Below are 20,407 nucleotides of genomic sequence, written 5' to 3'. Positions count from 1 at the left end.
AAACAGAAGTGGGAGAACAGACTCTGCTTATTCATGGAGCTGCCCAGTAGTTGCACTTTTGAGGTACATGCACAGAGGTTTGTCTAGGAATATGCCATGGGAACAACTATATATGTAAAGCTATCTGTTTCAAAGACTTGGTCAGTTCCTAAAGAAGCTATTTTAATGTGACTGGTCTACCTATCAAGATAAACTTGGTCATCCTGGGAGGCAAGAGGGGGGATGTTTTGCTTGCACTGCTGTAAATGGAGTGACAGAAACAGCAGCGAGTTCTGGTGGTCTGAATGTCAAATGTGACCATTTTGACATCCAGAGGGACCAAGGTTTAAGACTGGAAGCAGGATCCCAGAAAAGTCCAGAGATTTAACCAAACTCGGAGTACATGTAGTCCTTTGGCCTGTGGGCAAATACATACAAATATTAGTCACAGGATGAGGATGTAGCTGTCCATTTAATATGCAGTAACTTTAATAGTCAGAGAATGATACAGAAAATGAATGAAAGATTAAGACCAGCTTTGTTTGGTAGATATCCTAATTACATAAGTTTAAGAACAACAATAGAAACTATTCCTAAAACATTACATCCTAGTATTCTGTTATTCCATTGAGAAGGGTCTTTCTCTTATCAAGATTAATGGCATATTCGCTTTTATTTGAAAACAAAATGGGCAACTCTACTACCAAATAAAGGCTAATATGAAGAATTTAAAAAATTGAGTTAGGCTGTTTGGTGAAAGTGTAGGGGAAATGAGTAAACGGAGGAGTGGTTTTAGTACTAGTGGTCAAATCCATTAGGCTACATAAGTTGTCTAGATAATGTGGTCCATCATGATGTCCCTGATGGAAACCAGGGAGTTTGGGGGAAGGAAAGCTGCCTGAAAGATGAGATCAAGAATTCAGACCTGGGAGCTGACCTATGAGTTTTCTTTATCAAGCAGATGAAAGTGGTTGAATGGTATTAGTTATACTTTAACTCATTAGGGGCTTTCAGGAGAAGAGGGGGGTGGGTGAGAAGGTAAGCCCCCCATCAAGAGTCAGAGGACACAAAAGCGGTAGAATTTTTCTTAGTTTTTTTTTTTTCTTCTTCTAATTCTGGGTCCATTCATCATGCCAAGAGAGGTTCTCTCATTGGTTGTAGATTGGGTGGGAGGTGGGGTGGAATGGATGATCCAGAGCAGAGGTCAATAGTAGTATCTATTTATACAATGGATGCAGGATTAAAATGATAGAGTTATAACATAAAGCATTTTTCATTCGCCCATGCTCCATGCATTTCAAATTCTAAATCTCTTCACTCATTTCCAGTGGTATCCATTTAAAAGTAGTGGAGGAAAAAGTTAAGCATCTAGAAAAATGTAGACCAAAGAGAAGAAACTTTTCTAGCCTCAAAATAAGTCTGGGAGTCTTTAAGTCCTCTTCTTGGCTTTTATCTCCTAGTAGATTTCACAGTGCTGACCCATGAGCTAACCGGCCAATTCTCACCCAGTCACCGGAGAGTGGACTATCTGCATCTCCGTGAAAGATGCTGTGATTTTGAAACCAGGTGGGGGAGATACTTTTTTTGAGAGCTCTGGCTTTTCTGAGTGTTATAGGACTTTCTTTTGCCCATCAAAACCCTGGGATGACCTAATGACTGACTGATCCATTCACTCATTCACTCATTCAACAAGCATTTACTGCACTTACTACATGTGGTGCGCTGGGCTGGATGTTAGGAATACGCAGGTGAATAAGACACAGTCCCTTCCTGCAAAAAGCTCAGAGTCTAGTGGGAGAATCAGTCATTAAAATGCATCAGGCCATAAATGCTCTTCTATGTAATTTCAAAGGCTAAATTGACAATCTTGGAGAAAGAAAATTGTATCTGGAAAAAAAAAAAGCCCCTTCCCTTGGATAAAGGAAACTCTTTTTTTGTGTTTATGAGAAATTCCTTCTGACTTTTCCAAGGGTTCAAATAAGTTGAACTTTATAAAATCTCAGATCCTCCTACTATTAAGTTGGTGGGAAGCAGAGAGCCTGGGCTAGTCCTTCTATACTGACTGGTCTTGCCAATGACAGTCCCTCTGGGGCCTCTCATTTTTCTTCTTTGCAGGTTGTCTGGAGCCTGGAGCTGCCCCAGCTCTCTCAGGATTTGGCAGACATTGGAGGTGGTGGTGAAGGAGACAGTGGTGGTCAATGTTATTTGAGCAGGGTCAGCAGGCCCCGGAGCTTCCTGAGTACACGATGCAGAAGGCTGCTTACTATGAAAGCCCAGGACTCTTCGGAGGCTATGGCTACAGCAAAGCTGCTGACACTTATGGCTATAGTGCCCCCCATCAGCCTTATCCACCCCCTGCTGCTGCCAACTCCCTGGACACTGATTACCCGGGCTCTGCCTGCTCCATCCAGAGCTCTGCACCTCTGCCAGCCCCAGCCCACAAGGGGGCTGAACTCAATGGAAGCTGCATGAGGCCTGGCACTGGGAACAGTCAGGGAGGTGGGGGTGGCAGCCAGCCTCCTGGTCTGAACTCAGAGCAGCAGCCACCACCACCCCCTCCTCCCCCACCAGCCCTGCCCCCATCCTCGCCCACCAACCCTGGAGGTGGAGTACCTGCCAAGAAGGCCAAGGGTGGGCCCACTGCTTCTGGCTCCTCAGCCACCATCAGCAAGCAAATCTTTCCCTGGATGAAAGAGTCCCGACAGAACTCCAAGCAGAAGAACAGCTGTGCCACTGCAGGTAGCTCTCTGAGGGGGCTCATGCCTGGGCTAAGTCCCCCAGACTGACCCCAAGAGACTAGCTCGCCCAGGAATTAAGAGGCTCAGGGCTGGAAGGGCAACTTTGGAGGCCATATGTGTAAACTCCTCATGCAGAAAAAAAGGTTTTTTTTTGGCTGCGCTGCGCAGTTTGAGGGATCTCAGTTTCCTGACCAGGGACTGCAGAGATTGAACCCGGGCCACGGCAGTGAAAGTGCCGAATCCTAACCACTAGACCACCAGGGAACTCCCTGTTCTTTCTTTTTAGTGTCTCTGATTGTGGTCATATCCTTACAGTGACAGGGTGCTCATGTCCATTCCAGGCTGCTGGCATCATTGCTGGACATGTCTCAGAGTTACTCATAGACAGCTCTTCCTTATACTGCCCTAATATCTGCTCTCCTGGGCTGCTGGTCATAACTCAACTCCTTCTTCCACCAACAGCTCTTCAAAACTTGAAGACAGATACTATGATCCCCAAATCCAGGTGGTTATGTAGCTCATATCACATGATTCCCACTCGCTTAAATTAATAAGAACTAAAGTCTATGGAATGCTATGTTAAGAACCATGTTAAGCGCTTTACAAACGTTGTCTAATTTCATTTTCCAAAGAACGCTTTGAGGTAGGTATATGACAAAACACCCATCAGGAAACTGTTAGAGATAAGTCACTTGCCCAAGATAACAAAACTACAAAATGGCACACCTGGGGAATTCTCTGGCGGTTCAATGGTTAGGACTCCTCACTTTCACTGCCGAGGGCACAGGTTCAATCCCTGGTTGGGGAACTAAGATCCCGCAAGCTGTGAGGCCTGGCGACCCCCACCCCCACCCCCGCCCAAACAATAAAAACAAGAACAACAAAAAACAAAACCAAAAAAACCCCAAATTACACACCGGAATCCAACCAGGGTCTGCAAAGAATAACCATGGGACTCTACTTAGCCCACCCCAGCTCAGTTCTCCCCACCCCATTAAATCCCTAATGTGGAAGCACAGATCCTAAGGGAAGAGGATGTACTCTGAAACAGGAGCAGCCTTGGGTTTTTCTCCCTGGAAAAGGAGACCCTGGAGTTGAGAATATTTCCCGTAGGTCCATTTAGGGGGTGTGGAAGAAGACAGGTAGGGCCGGGAGCTCTGAGGCCTTCTGCCTCTCTGTGCTCAGCCTGTTTGGTTCCTGAACTTTTCTGGCCTTGTGCTCTCTGATGTACTTTATCTTCAGGTGGATGAACTTGCTCCCAGACTCAGGGCTAGCTTGAGGCCTGGGATGTAGTTAGCTTGTTGTCAGCTCTCTGGTTTGCCTGCTGCTCTGTGGGGCTGCTGCTCGTAGGGGGAACGTGTCTTCAAGTCTTTAAGTTCCTTCTCCTTCTGCCCCTCCTTCTCAGCTGCACACCCAGGCCCTCCCTCCCAGGAGAAATCCATTTGTCTTCCCAGGGAGGGAGTGGACAAGCTGCTGAGAGGTGGCAGGGGTGGTGGAAACCAGGGCTGAGGCTGCTGCTCCTAGCATTGCAGTATTCAAAATACGCCCAGCCTGGTCTTGGATCCTCTAAAACTCTGGGGCTGTAATTTTATGGTTTGTCACCTCCCTGCATTTGGGTACTGAGCTCATGGGTACAGCTGAGCTGGAGTGAGGTGCCAGGATCTCCACCCTCATTCGGTGCTTGGGGTACTTTGCCCAGGAGCCAGACTCTGAGCAAGGCAGTTTGGGGCTGCCTCCAACCGCACCCCCCCAACCCCCTTCCCAGCTGTAGAGGCTGGAAGGACTGTTCAAAAAAGTCTGGCCCTGCTTTGACAGGGGGGAAGGCCTTACCAGCTGCTACTAGTCTCTCATTAAACTCCTCCTCAGCCTTTGGGACGAGATGATGGGCTAGGCTGAAGGGGAGGGGGTGGGCAGAATGAGTTGGACTTCAGAAGGCAGATGGGAGTTTCAGGTGCCACTGATAGTAGGCCTGGGGCCTTTGAGTTCTTGGAATCTCTTGGAATCTCACCTCTCAAACGCCCCTCCCCCACTCCATCCGTGATTAAGGTGGTGGGAGGGAGGGAGGGAGGAAGAGGCAGGAGCCTGGGAAGCACCTCTCTCTGGCCCAGGGTGTCCCCACCTCTCCCGCTCAGCGTCCCCTCTCTCTCCCTCCTTGCCCAGGAGAGAGCTGCGAGGACAAGAGCCCACCGGGCCCAGCGTCCAAGCGGGTGCGCACGGCGTACACAAGTGCACAGCTGGTGGAGCTGGAGAAGGAATTCCACTTCAACCGCTACTTGTGCCGGCCACGCCGCGTGGAGATGGCCAACCTGCTGAACCTCACCGAGCGGCAGATCAAGATCTGGTTCCAGAACCGGCGCATGAAGTACAAGAAGGACCAGAAGGCCAAGGGTATCCTGCACTCGCCGGCCGGTCAGTCCCCGGAGCGCAGCCCGCCGCTCGGCGGCGCCGCGGGCCACGTGGCCTACTCGGGCCAGCTGCCACCCGTGCCCGGCTTGGCCTACGACGCGCCTTCGCCGCCCGCCTTCGCCAAATCTCAGCCCAACATGTACGGCCTGGCTGCCTACACGGCGCCGCTCAGCAGCTGCCTGCCGCAGCAGAAGCGCTACGCGGCGCCCGAATTCGAGCCCCACCCCATGGCGAGCAACGGCGGCGGCTTCGCCAGCGCCAACCTGCAGGGCAGCCCGGTGTACGTGGGCGGCAACTTCGTCGACTCCATGGCGCCCGCATCCGGGCCCGTCTTCAACCTGGGCCACCTCTCGCACCCATCTTCAGCCAGCGTGGACTACAGTTGCGCTGCGCAGATTCCCGGCAATCACCACCACGGACCGTGTGACCCTCATCCCACCTACACAGATCTCTCGGCCCACCACTCGTCTCAGGGACGCCTGCCCGAGGCCCCCAAACTGACGCATCTGTAGCGGCAGCCACCGGCCCGAACTCGCGGCGCGATTACCTCTTTTGCTTGGGTGGCGGGGGTGGCGGGCGGGGCCCGCGGGGCAGCTCGGTGACCCCCGCCCTCGCTCTGGCCCGGTCGCTGTCTTCCGGTCTCGGGCCAACAGCGGCCGAGGCGCAGGCGTCTGGGCCTCCTCTCCAGGCTCGCCCTGCTTTGGGTGACTCGCCATAAATCAGCCGCAAGGATTCTCCTCTGTAAGCCTGACAGTGCCACATAACTGCGGACCGAGGGACTCTAATCTGGTAATGGTGTCCCGAAGGTAAGTCTGAGATCCGTCGGCGACGCGCCCTGCAGAGGGTCCAGAACCCGGCGAGTCCGGGCATGGCCCGCGTCTAGTTTAGTTGCGGAGACCTTAATTTATATGCTTCTTCCCGTCCCGTAAGGATTGCATCGGACTCAACGATCTGTATTTATTATTTGAAGCGAGTCATTTCGTTTTCCTGATTATTTATCCTCGTCTTAATGTATTTATGTGTATATCTGTAGAATTCTCCAGCCGAGCTTAGGAACGCGCTCCCAGGCCGCGGGGGCCACATTTCACCTCTTTAGTCCCCTTGGTCTGAACTAGTTGAGAGAGTAGTTTTGAACAGTTGTAACCGTGGCTGGTGTGTGTAGTTGATGTAAAGGATTAAGACCGCAAATTGTCCTTCACGGGTAGAGTCAGGCGGCCCCATGGCGTGGCATGACACCCGTTATTCTCTTCCCAATAGCCACAGCCCTCGCCACTCGACACAGTTTATTGATTTCAAATTGTCTGGTACTATTTGAACAAATATTTAAAATAAAAAATTTTCTCAGTCTTAAGTGTATCTGTGTTAATCACGCACACTTGCAAGTAGATCACTCTACCCTTATCTTGCGCACAATCCCGGTGGAAGGCCCCCCAGTAGGCTGACACTTTGAAATATTTTTTCCACTTATTTGGAATCCAGTACACAAACTGGTTCTGGGGATACTTGATTACCTTCCAACTATTGACTTTAGGTTGTGTGTGTGTGTGGGGAATATTTGAGGATGCAAACCTAGAAATGTTTTGTGTGGGATGACCTGGGTAGGGTGTTTCACTGCTGCCTGTTTTGCTCTTTCTATTGCCCTCTTTCTAGACACAAATCCACTTTTTTAGATTGCACTTACATTGGGGAGGCCAGAGCTCACTTTTCTGCGCTAAGTAGTAAAAAATAAACTTTGAAAGAAAACTGACAATCAAAGACACAAGAGAAGTCATAAGAAGAACTGAGCTATGAAAAAGCTAAGATGCAGAAAAAGAAATAATCATTTGAAGCCATGCACCTAAGCTTTTTCTCTAGGAAATTCTGTCACGATTTTTTCCTTATAGAAGTCAGTAGTTCATTTCTCAAGAAGACAAACGTTCCCCGTGATGTAAAGTAATAAAAGTTTCATTAATGGAACATAACAAGTATAAACACTTTGTTCACTCCTGCTTCTTTGGACAAAATGGGCAAAATGTCTTCGAGGATTTATAACCATTTTGTAAATATTAGTGTGGTTTTAGCTGGGGCGCACTACTTACCCCCGCTTCTCTAGAAGGAGGCACTCGGAGAACGCCTTCAGATAAGGTTCAATTCTTTTGTATTTCAGCAAAGTGGGCCCACGCATCTCTATTTGGTTTGACAAATAATGCAACTCCTACTACATCCCCGGTGACACGAGGTGACATTCCTATTGTGTGGAAATAATTTAACTTCTGATCTTCTGGTGGAACAACAATCGTTTCTATTTGGATGTTTGTGTTTCGCTAAATAGTGATGGCTGAAAATAATATTTAGTTTTCTTGTTCCTCTGTGCTGTTTTTAAAATGGCATGTTAGATTGGGGGGTGGGAGGGGATTATCCTTTTTGCTAAATTTCACTTCATCCGAGCAGGTTTAAAGTATACGTGTTGTAGAAGTGTATCAACAGAATAAATGACTTCAACCGAAGGGATATTTTACCCACTTTCAAGGCTTAAAATTGTTTTTCTGTGAAATTTGCATCCATAGGCAGAATTTCTAATTGTCTTGTAAGAAATTATTTTTTAAAGCTATTAGGGAAATCAAAGAAGAGCTTGCTGCCTTGCAGGGATTACAACAACCCTTCTTAACTGGCTAAATATTAAACAGATGAATTGTCAGGCTGTTTAGATTCCGCCCGGTTTTCCCTCATCTCCTCTTCCCACCATAAATAATAAAAATACATAATGCATCATGGCTCCAGGCGTTTTCCAGCGCGGTGTGTTACCGCAGGAGTATCTGCTGAGTCTGCGGGTGTCTGCAAGGCCCCAAGTGTCATCTGCGGCTTAGCGTTTCATGGATTAGATTTTAAACGGTGTCTAGCCCGGCTGACATAGCCTCCTCTCACACTCGGGCTGAAAGAAGCGCGGGGTTGGGGGCTCCCTCTTCAGGCAGCCGCAGCCGCCCCTCGCTAGTGGGGTGGGAGTTCTCTTGGGACAAACCTGCGGTCCTCTCTCACCTCTGGAGAAAGGTTCCCTGAAGCTTCTGAGAGCCGCTCGGATGGATCCGTTCCTGCCACTGGCGTGAGCGTCATACGATAGCCACACTCGGTGGCTCCCGGCGCGAGTGCGGGCGGCGGCGAATCTGGGGAGGGCGCTTCCTGCGCGGCCGCCGACCAGGGCGAGAGCGGGGGCCCGCGCACGGCCATTTAAAACTTCATAAATTATAAACAAGCCGCCTTGGCCTTCGCCATAAATTCTCTGCTTTTGAGCCTGCAATTAGTGTTAGGAAGCACCGGAGTCTAAACACAACCAAACGCCCTCTGAAGGGCTCCAATGCCCGAGGTTGCAAACCTTTATTTCCCAGTGCCACCCCCTCCGCACCCCGAGGTTTGCACACAGTCGCCTCCTCCCCCGCCACCACCGGCGGTGTACACCCGGCTGGCTTCCCGCTCTGCGAGGGAAGGTCACAATAGCTGCTCTATCGGCGAAGGCGCCCGCCTCCTCCCTCCCGGGTCTCGGAAAAGCAGAGAAAGAAGAGTGGGGGAGGGGAGCCCTGGGCCCGGCCTGGCGCTCCGGGTCCAGGCCTCTCCTTCTCCCGGAGCGGACTGCAGCGGGAAGGGGCAAGTTTGCAGCGGAAGGAAACCGCCATCCCAGACCGAGGCTTCTTCCCGGGAGCGGCGCGCGGGGGGCCGTGGGGAGCTCACCACGGCCTCGAGGCTGCTGGCCTCTCGCTACCGGGCGCTGGGTCCAGGGCGCCTGGAGCAGCGGGTCTTCCGGGAGCGGCGGCGCCATTGTGCGCGCGGCTTCCCACGGGCCCCGCGGCGGGGAGGCCGCACAAAGGCGGCGCGGGGGCCGACACCGGCAGGTGGTGAGGGGCCCGCCTCTCTCCGGGCCTTGGACTCCAGGAGGCTTTTACCTCGTCTGCGCAAGGGAAGGAAATGGCTGTCTGGCTGTGGCCGTGGCCAGCTCTGCCTTTGTCCTACAGAGAACGCTTTGAGGGAGGTGGGATCAGGGAGTTTGTGGGGGAGTCTCCTGGGACCTGAAGAAAGGGCTCGGGGCCTCAAGCCCAGGCCCACGTATGGGGGGTGGCGGTCATTCGGGAGCCCCTGGTTGCTCCGTCGAGGCAGTCAAACGTGAATTAAAGCAGCGCTGAGGTGAGGTAGCTGGAATGGCCAGCTGCAAAATGGGAGGTGGGGTGGGAAAAGATTTCGGCCGAGGGAGAGCCTGCCCTGGCTACGAGGAGAAACTCAGGACCCAGCCTGAGTGGAGTCAGAAGACCCAACTGAGCTAGCCAGGGGGGTGGGGAAGTTGCCGAGGAAAGGCCTGAAGAGTAGTCCTGGCCCCTGAAAAGGTGGCAAGAAAGGGCGACTACACATTCTACCTCCTGGCTTTCAGACCTCAGCCTTATCCAGCGACCTGACAGAGAAGAATCCGCCTCTGATGGAATCATTAAGTTAACCCTCCATTTGTACCATTTCTTTGTACAGGCGTTCAGATGAGAGAGGGAGAGAATACAGAGCAAGTGCTTTCCCCTTGGAGCAACCCAAGCCTAGTCTCTATCAGAGACACATCAGCCAAATTAGTTTCCCAGGCCCCGGAGGGAGGCTGCTAACCTTGCTGAAAAGGAGTTTTTGAATTTCTATCTGTAAGGAGTATTAAAAAATAGTGATTAACTATACTAGCTACTCGTCCCTTCTCCCTCCCCCATTCTGTACCAGCCAACTGACCCTTGAGTGAAGTGATCTTCTCAGCCAGCAGGCTTGGGAGCCTAGGCTCCCCATCTGTTGAGGTTTTTCATTAGGGAGGGTGAAGAGGATATGTGTGTGGGTGTATGTTTGAATAACAAAGAAGAAACCCAACATTCTAATAAAAAGTGTTTCTCTGCTTGACCTGGGGGAGCCAGAAGCTTGTTTACACCATGAATATTCAAGGAACAGTCACAGGCCTGTTTTGACTTTATCCTGAGAATTAGTTGAAACTTCCTCCTATAGACAAGAATGGGTTAATCCCAGTTAGATGCAGGAAGGTCCTCTTCATCTGGCAACTCTTGGCCTTACTCTGCTCCTTCTTTCAGAAACTGTAAGAAAAGAATAGGGCGAACAGAAGTTTATATTAAATAAAAATAAAAAGAGAGACAGAAGTCTCCAGTCCCCACAGGCCTACAGCCTGATTACTTCAGGGCACTGCAACTTCCCTTAGAGGGGCCTGGGTGAGCAGACCCATCCCTAGACACTTTGGGCACAGGGAGCTGAGGCTGAGTTGCCAGCCACACCCTCATCACCTCTGACTACTGGCTCACTTAGACCTCTCTTGCAGAAGGCTGGGATGGAGAGAAAAAAGATAGGGTAGATGAATCCTCTGTACTTACTACACTGGTGATACTGGTAGTGGAGAGGATCATCACAGAGGATGAAATCTTAGTTATCATTGCTCCCTTGTATTCTACTCCAGCTACAAATGCCCTTATTTTTGGGGCTCAAAGTTGGTTCCCAATGGATTTTTATACCTGGCCCAAAGCCCATGCCTAAACACTTCGCTCAGGTCTCATACTCACCTTGGCAAGTTAGGAAAGTACAAAGACAATTCAAAGACCCACTTTCAGGCCCGGTTCAGCCTGAAGCACAGTGAACAAAAGGTTTCCACACATGCAGGAAGAACCAAGGTAAATAAATGCATGTCCAGTCATTTGCAGTAGCAGAAGCAGGCGAAGGGTCCCCAGGAGATCAGCATGATGGGAGATATGACGGAAGTCTTCTTGTCCCAGGTCTTGTGGCAAAATATCTTGACTGGTTCCTATATCTAGTCTGGATCATTGTTATGGAAGAATAATAACTGGAAAACCATTCGAATAGGATTTTAACATTAGTAAGAGCCCAAGGAGGAGATCTTAATTTAAATGAGGATGCATGGAGAACCCCGATACAAATGCAGTGTTTTTGCTGGGGAAGTGGGGCTAAAACCGGGCCAAGAGGACCTGTTGGACCAGGGCCTTTTTGAAGGATCGGAAAAGAGTGTCCCTGACTTATGAGGAGACAGGGAGAAGGTCTTCTGATGGCTCTATTGTTCAGAGTGCTGCCTTACAAATACCACATCCCTCCCGACTTCCACAAGGGCCCAAGGGCCAAGGGAGCGGGAAACTGGGTCACTTGGGCTGAGCTCCAGGCAGTGGCAGAGCCACGACTGACCTCCCTCACCCGCGTCTCCTAACCTCTTGGGGCAGCAACGATGCCATCTCCGCCGCCGGCAGAAAACACACAAAGGAGGCCCCCACCCATCCTCGAACCTGGGGACACACTGGGGAGGGGCTGCCGTGGACCCCGAGTCCGAGCACCTCCCACCCCCGCGGGGAACAATAGCCGCCGCCTTCCCGGGGCGGCGGGGCGGTCGCGCTGCACAAAGGCCGGCTCGGCCCGCGCCATGTGACGCACGCTCGATCCCGTCTCCCGGAGGCGGCGCGGCGCGGAGCGGCGGGCGGGTGGGTGTTCCTGATCCACCTGGAACACTTTCTGAGAGACAAACGGTGAGTTAATCACCCAACCGGCTGGCGACCGCGTCCCCCTGGCCCGCGGGGAGGCCGGGGGAGGGGCGGGGGTGAAGGCCTGCTCTGCGTGTGTGTCTAGGGTGGGGGCGGGAGAGGTTAGTCCTATTAAGAGTTCATCAATCACCGGTGTGCACTTTTCGCTCGACAGCGGTCCCTCCTACTTCGGAGCAAGTCCGGGCCAGCTGGGATCCGACCAGAAACCGCAAGCGGAGGAGACACAGGCACGCAGGCTGAGCGCTGAGGGCGCGACCCGCCGCCACGCGCTCTGCCGCGCGAGGCCCGAGGGCACCGCGGCCGCGCGGCCGCCCGCCAGCCCAGCCCGCGGAGCACGCAGGGCGCGCAGGCCCCCCAACTGCCCGGCCCCAACGCCTCCCAGCCCCGCCTCCCACGCACCTCCCGCCGCCCCCCCCCCGACCCCCTTCAACGCTGCTGTCCCCCCAGAAAGGGACAAATCCATCTCTGAGGGCAGGACAAGAAAAAGCTCAGTGGGTCGGAAGGTTCTTGCATACACTTTTATTTAAGAGTTTTATACACGATGTCCCGAGGGATCAGAATTAGGGGAGACGCTGAACTAGTTTCGTTCTCTCATTCACCTGCAGGACTATTTGTGTGGGAGGAAGCAGGATGAGACCCCTATTGAACTTGGAACTAAACTTGAATGCCATTTAAAATAACCATAAAAATACACTTAGAACACTAACCACAATGATATGTCTCTTCTCTCTTTTATGGTGTGAGGGAAGGATTGCAGTATTTCTGCTTTGGCTCTTTTGGGTTCATTTTTGAAACACCGTGAAGGAGGAGACTACAATTGGTGGGGGCGGGGCGGGGGCAGGCTTCAAGTCTTACAGCTGTTCACAGCAGGAAGGCCTGGATGAGCGGGTAGCCCGGGCCTTGTACCCCCTCTTGAGCGGTACCTGTTGTCCTCTCTGTAATAAGTTCTAAGAGAGTTCTGGGCTACCCTCTCTTTAACCTTTGTTCTAAGTGACAACAGGTGAGAAGTTTCTCAAGTTAATGTGTTTGCCTCAGCCCATAGGAAAGAGCCCCTGAAGGATAGAAAGTCCCAGATTTCTCTCCCTCCCCTCAGCCCTCTTCTCTCTCACCGTCCTCTTGGGTGGAAAAAACTTGCTCTGGAGGAATGGTCTACTGCCATTTTCCTCAGAAAGATATAAACTGAAGCATTAAGCCTTGCACAGGGTCCTGAACTTCTCAAGCAATTAAAATACAATTAAAATACTCTTGTCCTTGGTTCAGAGTCCTCTCTCCCTTCACCAATAGCTACTGAACAGCTCCTATGTGCACTGTGCTGGGCTCTGGGATACAAAATTGATGTGTACGCCCTTCGATCTACTGGGGGGAGAAAAAGAATTAATCCTAAGACAGTGTGACAGATGCTATAACATAGGTGTGGCCAAAATGTTCCTGGAATAAAGGCTCCACTAACAGTATCGTCGTGTCAAAAAAGGCTTCTCAGAAGAGGTGAATTTGGGTCCCTGAAGTACAGGAGTTTTTTTAGGCCCAGGAAGGAGGGACATACCAGGTGGAGAGAGCAGCACATACAAAAGCAGGGAGGGAAGAAAGAGCAAGGTGTGGACCTAGAACAAGGATAGGAGCTGGAGTGGGGCATCTGGCTGGACAAGAGAGGTTGTGTAAGGGCCATGGAAAGGCGTCTGGACTTAATGTGTAGGCAAGGGAGAGCCACTGAAGGTTTTAAGCTGGGACATGTGGTTACCTATTATCTGTATTTGGAAAGCTGACTCTTGGGGATACTATGTCTGAGGGGACAAAGGAGAGATAGCAAGCAAGAAGAACAAAGGAGGAGGCTGCTGCCATCATCAAGCCTAGAGAGGAAGAAACTGAATACGGATGAAGAGGAGAGCATTTAGGAGGAAGAATTCACAGGACTTGGTGATCAATCGGATCAGTGAAAGAGGAGTTGTGGTTATTAATCCCTAGGATTCTGACGCCTGAGGGGGTAGTCAGGTCATCCACCAAAACGAACAGTGGAGGGGGAAGAGAAGACTCCATAGGGGAAATGAATGAGTTCAGGTTTAGGTCTCTGTACATTTGTTTCTGCTTTGCTAACTGATACACTGTGTGACCCTAAGAAATTCACTGAATCTTTCTGGCCTTCAGTTTCATCATCAATAAAACAGTCAATAAAGACATCTACTTTGTAAGTTTATCATTAGAGCAGTGTGCGTGTGTGCATGTGTGTGTGTGTACTCCCACACTTAGGTATTATCTTTACCAGGTCCAAGTGAGTGTCCTATATAATGCTAAAACTTAGGGAAAACGTCCTCTTACCCACACCATGATGATCAATACTTAGATCCTGGGTGGCCAGTGAGAAATGTCTCAGGGAAATTAAAAACAACACCCTACTGCTTCCCAGATATTGAATCCAACCTAATGCTTAGGGCTAGGTCAGATCAGATTGCTAATCAGAGTCCCTCAGCTTCCAGAGGGTACTCTCCAGGGAACATGCAGAAATGTGGTCTTGGTATCAGACCACTAAAGGAGAGGGCTCTTAGCAGATGTCAAAGCTTCTGTGCTTTTTTTATACCATGTGTCTTTCAGGGAATGCGCTTTGAACCTCCTTAGGCTTCCTTGTGGCACAGTGTAGTATAGGAAAGAGTGCTGAACATCTGACTTTGGCCATTTACATTGGATGTGACTACAGTAAATTGTTTATCTTTTTTCTATGTCAGTATTAGCGTTTGTAAAATAAAATTATAAGAGGATAAAATACGATAAGGAAGAATGACATTTTTGGAGATGCTATAAGGGTAAGTAAAAGGTATTATTTTTCATTGATCAGATTGGCAAAAATAAAAAAAAGTTTAATATCCCACTGACTTGTCAAAGGTGTGGGGAAACACGAATTTTCATATGCTGCTGGTAGAAGTATAAATTGATTCACTTCTAAAGAGATCAATTTAGCAATATATATCAAAATTGCCAGTGTACATACATTAGACTAAGTAATTTCATGTCTAGGAATTTTTCCAATAGGCAAAAATTTGAACATGTGTTTCTAATACCAAAATGAAAATAAATGCCCATTAATAAGGGACTGGCTAAATAAGTTGTGGTAGATGCATACAATAGAACAGCATAAAATTGTAAAAATAAAGTAGAAAGTTCTGTATGAAATGATCTTCAAGATATAATAGGGGGAAAAGCATGGTGCAGAAGGGTCTTGTAATATGTTATCATTTGTGGAAAAATGCGGGGAGATGTATCTATAACCAAATATATATTTGTCTATAATTGTAAAGGTATAAAGTATTTCTGGAAAGATATACTCATAAAAGTGGTGAAGAAACTCGGAAAATTGTTGTCCATGCGAAGGGGAACTAGGTGGCTGGGGACAGGGGTGGGAGAAGGGCTTTCACTGCACACCATTTTGTACCCTTGAATCTTGAACCATGTAAATTCAAACTTAATACCCTTTATAAAGATAAAGGAGCAAAAAAAAAAAAAAGATCAGTCTAATTGACCTGGGTGTACCTATGTGTGTTCACACATGTCCTTATTTGTACTTGCCTATCCAGCTACATTAATCTAGGGACGCCTCTTGTTTTGTCTCCAGGGCCCTGATGCTGCTCAAACTGAACAGGAAATGAGGGGATCCTTTACCTTTGCTTGGTGGAGGGTGTGAGGACCCGGGCTCAGTTCTGCCCTTTCTCGCAGGAGCAGCTCAAGGTGGCGCCTCAGAAGTCTGGGGCACAGGTTTAGCAAACAAATGGCAAAGGGAGGGATGCAGGCCTCCCAGTCAGCCCCACTGGCAGTGTGGTGTCCTTGAACACTACTCTGTTGCTCAGCGTGGAGGCCACCACTGTGCACAGGACGGGCTGCCTGACTCCGTCCTCTTTGCACACTGTGGGGATTCAGGAGACCCAAGCTTGTTCCCTCATCTTTTGAAGGATGGCTTTGTCTTTTAAAGTCTGAGTAAATAAAGTAACTTCCCCACTAAAATGAGGGGTTTGATGTCGCTTATCTCTAAGGGGTCTCCTAGCATTGACATCTTATGCTGCTAAAGGTCAATCTCTAGCCAGAGTGAGAGTCACACCTTAGGCCAAGGGACGGTTGGCCCCCTCTGGATCCTGAGGGCTCAAGTGCTCATTCCAGGCAATCTGGGAGACATGGAAGGAAATGAGAGTTGGCTCCTCTCTCTTGAGACCCCCATTCCTACTCCTTCCTTCTTCCCATTGCCTCAGAGCCACTCATCTTTCTCTGAAGGGATTGGGAGAGACAAATCCTTTCTTTCACTTCCTACCCCACTGGCATTCTCAAAGCCAAGTTAGGGAAGTGGCAAGAAGTAAGCTGGGTCTCTTCAAAGCACTATTTTGTCAGCAAAACTTGAGACATTCCTACTGACTACCTTTTAAGGATATTTTCTGGAACTTCAGCCCAGCCAGACTTAAGTTTGACCTTGACATTGACCTCTCTGCCCCTACTACCCAACAGGCTTCTGGACACTTTTCAGGTATAATCCTGCTCCATTTAGCCATGAACTCTCACTTGCTGGTCAAGAATCACCCCTCTCTCCCCACACTGCCCCCCCACCCCCGCTCCTAAAGCAGAAATTTTCAAAGTGTGGTTCCGAAGAACACTGCTTTAGAATCACCCAACAGGCTTATTAAAAAGAAAGACTCCTGAGCCAGACCTAGTAGATTAGAAGCTCAGTGGGGATGCAGGGGAGGCTGAGGAACCTGCACATTTAAACAAGCTTCTCTGGTGATTCCTACCCACCTGGAGTGGTGCCGGGAGCCAATAATCTAAGGATATCCTTTAGCCAATATTGGTCATGGTGAAGACACACCATTCTGTCCATTTTTATTTCTGCCTAACAAACGTTTCTTTTTTTCCCCTTTGAATTTTATTTATTTATTTTATACAGCAGGTTCTTATTAGTTATCTATTTTATACATATTAGCGTATATATGTCAATCCGAGTCTCCCAATTCTTCCCCCCCACCGCCGCTCCCCCCCACCCCCGCTTTCCCCTCTTGGTGTCCATATGCCAACAAACATTTCTCGAATGCCTCTTGTGTGCCAGACACGGGCTTGACCCACAAGTCTTTCACAAAACTCTAGGGAAAGGCACAGCACACTAAACTGTTTTCTTCAGGGAGGGTCACGTTATCAGACTTCAGACAGGTTTTGAATTCCTGTCTTTAGGATCCCGTTCATCCCTACCTCTACCTTAGGATAGAAGGATGCTGCAGAGAGCTGCAAATCTTGCTTAAGAGCAAAGAACCCTCCTTTTTATCCCAACAAGCAAGAGCCTTTCTGTCCTTTGGGGCTGTGGAGCCAAGAGTTTGCATGTGCTCAAGCATCTCCAAGGGATAACACAGTGGGGCTTGTGGAGAGGGATTGTAAGAGGCTTCTTAGGAACAACTGTAAACACACAGAAGACCAGACTGCCACCCTCCATCACTTCTGTCTGCAGAAAAGAAGACTGTTGTTTGAGTGGGAGAGAAGGGTAGTCCTGGGGGGTGGTTAGGGGGTGACTGCTGTGGTGAGTACGATGGGACAGATTTCAAAGCATTCCTACATCAAACACAACCTGGCAATCAGGCCCCTAGGCTGTCACCTCCTGCTGAGAACTCACAGCACCAAGACCCAGCAGGGTAAGTGACCCTCAAGAATCCATGACTCGAACAAGCAATAAAATCAGTAAGACATTTCGTCCATACTCTGTGAACTTCTAGGAGACAAACTTTAAAGTTACCAAAAATATCCTATATTCGTATCTTTATACACACAATTGCCCCAATAATATCTTCCAACATCTCCTTAGAAAATTATAGATTCAGATTTTCCTAGAGTAGATTTATAGTATAGCTAACATGTGCCAGAAATGAATCTCTTGTTCCTTTGGTTTGAGAATATCTTTTTTCTCAGCCTAACCTTCCCCTAACAAAAAAGTTCTTACACAGTAGGTCCTTGGCAAATGTTTATTGAATCTGAGTCTGAGATGATCAGAGTCTTGACTTTCATCCTGAGTAAGTCAAGAACCAGCCCAGGAGTGGAGATGTGGCCACTCTGAGCCCCAAGGTGTAGCATATGCCAAAGGCTGGGAGACGAAAGGGAGTAGAGAGAAGGAGGAACAGAATGTAGCTCTCTGCCTGCAGTTACCAGGGAACTGCTACTGGGTCTGAACACATACTGAACACCCCACCCACCCACCCTCACCCACAGTTGTTAAAATAGCACGATTTTTAAAATCTAATTTTTAGATGATTAATTTTAGATGTCCCTTTCAGGACATTCTCTTCTCTCAGCAAAAGCTCAATCTCCAAAATTTCTCTTTGGGGAAATAGTGTGCACAGCTCACTGGTGCACCAAAGTCAATGCTCAACTGTGACATGAAGGACCCAACCTTTGCTCCAAACGCTTAGCATTAAAAACCTGGTCTTTGTTGCAATGAAGGTTGCCAAGGCACCTAGGCTGCCTGTTTTTCCTGAAACCTTAGAGAAAAGGCCCTTAATTTGCTAGGTTTCGGTCAGATTTGCCAAACAATCAGGCTGGGTTTCCTGTCCTACATCCGGGTTTCTGCCAGCTGGTGTCTTTCTCTAGAGACGTTTACAAGGCCACCCTTCCTTCTTGACCCCTTGGGGCCTCTGGACCTAGAAGCTGTGATCAGATGAGTACCATTTGAGAGCGGGGTCTTACAGTTTTGAGACAAGAGTGTGAGAGCTGAGACATTGTGCTGGTAAAAACTGGTAAAAATTAAAGTCTAGCCAGTGGGGGGATGAGGGGGCATTGTGAACTCAGCAGCATCTGACCTGCTGATACTTTTGCAGAAGGGCACAGAAGGAGGACAGTGAAGAAATGCATCTATATGTGACGCCTGAGCTAGCTCTGAAGAGCTCTATCATTTCCCAACCAAGGTGCTAGAGAAGAGCCTTTTTCTCTTTTTAAAAACTATTAAAAAAAACAAACCTATTTAGGACCTTTGTTGTGGGACTGGCTACAGGAGAGAACTGAAGTAGCAATGTCAAGTTTGAAGGGCTATCTTCCAGCCCAGGATTTTATTTCCCAATTAAATCCAAGAACTTCAGCAGTGCAGGAATCCTCGACCTCTTTAGCTTTGTGCTCATTCCTAGCTGTCTACCCTCTACCTACCCTCTCCCCTCCAGGCTCAACCCTCCCCCATCCTGGCTCAACTTCAGCCTCAACACTGGTTAACACTTTTGGTGTGGCTCTGTTTATTCACAAGTTCACATCCCTGTAAGGAACTGGCTCCCTGGACTGTAAAAGCTCCTATTTTCCAGACTTCCTCAGACTGGAATTTTAGGCAAGGGCTCAATCGCTCTTTCATGACAAGTGGATCAGTAAAACAATAATAAAACCTCGGTCACCATAACTTAGAGGCTGTAATAGATCAAGTCCTCAAGGGCACTTGAATAAGCCAAAAGTAGACTCTCTATTCACACAGAGTTTTAGGAAACCACCCTCTTTCATTACCGCTGTGTGTAAATAACATTTATTTATTTAATTTGTTATTTGTCCTGGAGCCCCAAAGAGGGAAACATTTAAAAAAATGTTCAAGGAAGTTGGAAGGTTTATCCATGTAAAGCTTGTCTTTGTAACCATTCTACTTTTCATTTCCTGTGCCAATTGCACTTTTATTTCCCGTCTCTCTACACTCAGTAAACAAAACCATATTATCAAGGGAAAGACGTGAGCCCATTAACATTGTGAGACCTCAGATTTCACTCGCAAGAGACGACGCAGCACTTATCTGATGGAACAGAAGCTTTAATTGCTTCGAGGTACAAGGCTCTCCAAACCTCTGAGATCTGACCGGTCCCTGGGAAGCCTTTGCTCCCTGAAGCCAAAGCGCCTCGGAGAAACCGTGCGCAGCAACGGTGCGTGTGCCAACCGCCCAGAGAGCAGCACAACGAGCGTTCCACTCCAAGGGCAGTTTCTTTATTTTACAACCTAGTCAGAGGGGGAGAATCTGCTAAACGTCCCACAAGGCAGAAACTTTCTTCTGTCCAAATCAAACCCCTGGACTCCAATACTCGCCCTTATCATGCCGCCACAAATGGAAGCAATCGAAGAAGTTGCGAAATAACGTGAAAAATCTAGCTTAAAAGTGAAGAGTTTGTGCCGCCCCTGCTACACAGCACCTACAGCATAAAATTTAGTCCCCAGAATCGGGGCGAGAGGGAAAAGAGGAAAAATTAAACGTCTACTCAAGGTTTAGGAGAGAGATTAGGAGGAGTGCCAAGAACACTGAAAGCGCTTAAGGGCTCAGAGAAAAAGGGAAGAGGAATAACTTTACCTTCCCAGGAGGAGGCTAGGAGCGGTCCCCGATGGCCTTTTAACACTTTCCACACCGCGGCGCCCACCCTTCACACCCGAGAGACTAGCCACCCACGATGCAGAAGAACGAGCTCACACCCTCTCCATCCTCTTGTCCTCACCCGAGCGGCCAGTCCTGCCTTTCTGCCCCCACCTGGTCCAATACCTGTCCGGGAAGCAGGCGTCCCGCGCTCTCGCCCCGCCCTTCCCCACGCAGCCCCAGGCCAGGGCGCCTCTCCGCCGGGCCGGGGTAGGGCGCTGGTCGGCGGCCACCCGCCGGTTGGCAAAGTTGGCGGCCGGGCAGGCGCGTGCAGCGGCGCGCCAGTCGGGACCCAGGCCGTGCTGAGACGGCGCCCATTGGCCGGCCGGCGCCACGTGGCCACCCCGCCCCTATATTAGGCCTCTATTTACCCCCGGCTGGCT

The 20,407-nt window shown here is 49.4% G+C and overlaps 1 protein-coding gene across 1 annotated transcript; it reads left to right on the top strand.

The window, feature by feature from the left end:
* Positions 1 to 1,477: 1,477 nt before the first annotated feature.
* On the top strand, positions 1,478 to 5,635 carry HOXD3 (homeobox D3; the record flags this gene model as incomplete). The annotated part of the gene is made up of 3 exons (XM_082658742.1): positions 1,478 to 1,545; positions 2,095 to 2,718; positions 4,878 to 5,635. The coding sequence occupies exons 2-3, from the start codon at positions 2,178 to 2,180 to the stop codon at positions 5,633 to 5,635; spliced, it is 1,299 nt and encodes a 432-aa protein (XP_082514868.1). The 5' UTR covers positions 1,478 to 1,545; positions 2,095 to 2,177.
* Between the last annotated feature and the right edge of the window lie 14,772 nt (positions 5,636 to 20,407).

The sequence above is a fragment of the Grampus griseus genome (assembly GCF_964374135.1).
Source record: "Grampus griseus genome assembly, chromosome: 7".
In the NCBI taxonomy this organism is placed as follows: domain Eukaryota; kingdom Metazoa; phylum Chordata; class Mammalia; order Artiodactyla; family Delphinidae; genus Grampus; species Grampus griseus.
Note: the sequence above shows the minus strand (reverse complement) of the source record. Positions and strands in the feature narration are given on the sequence as shown.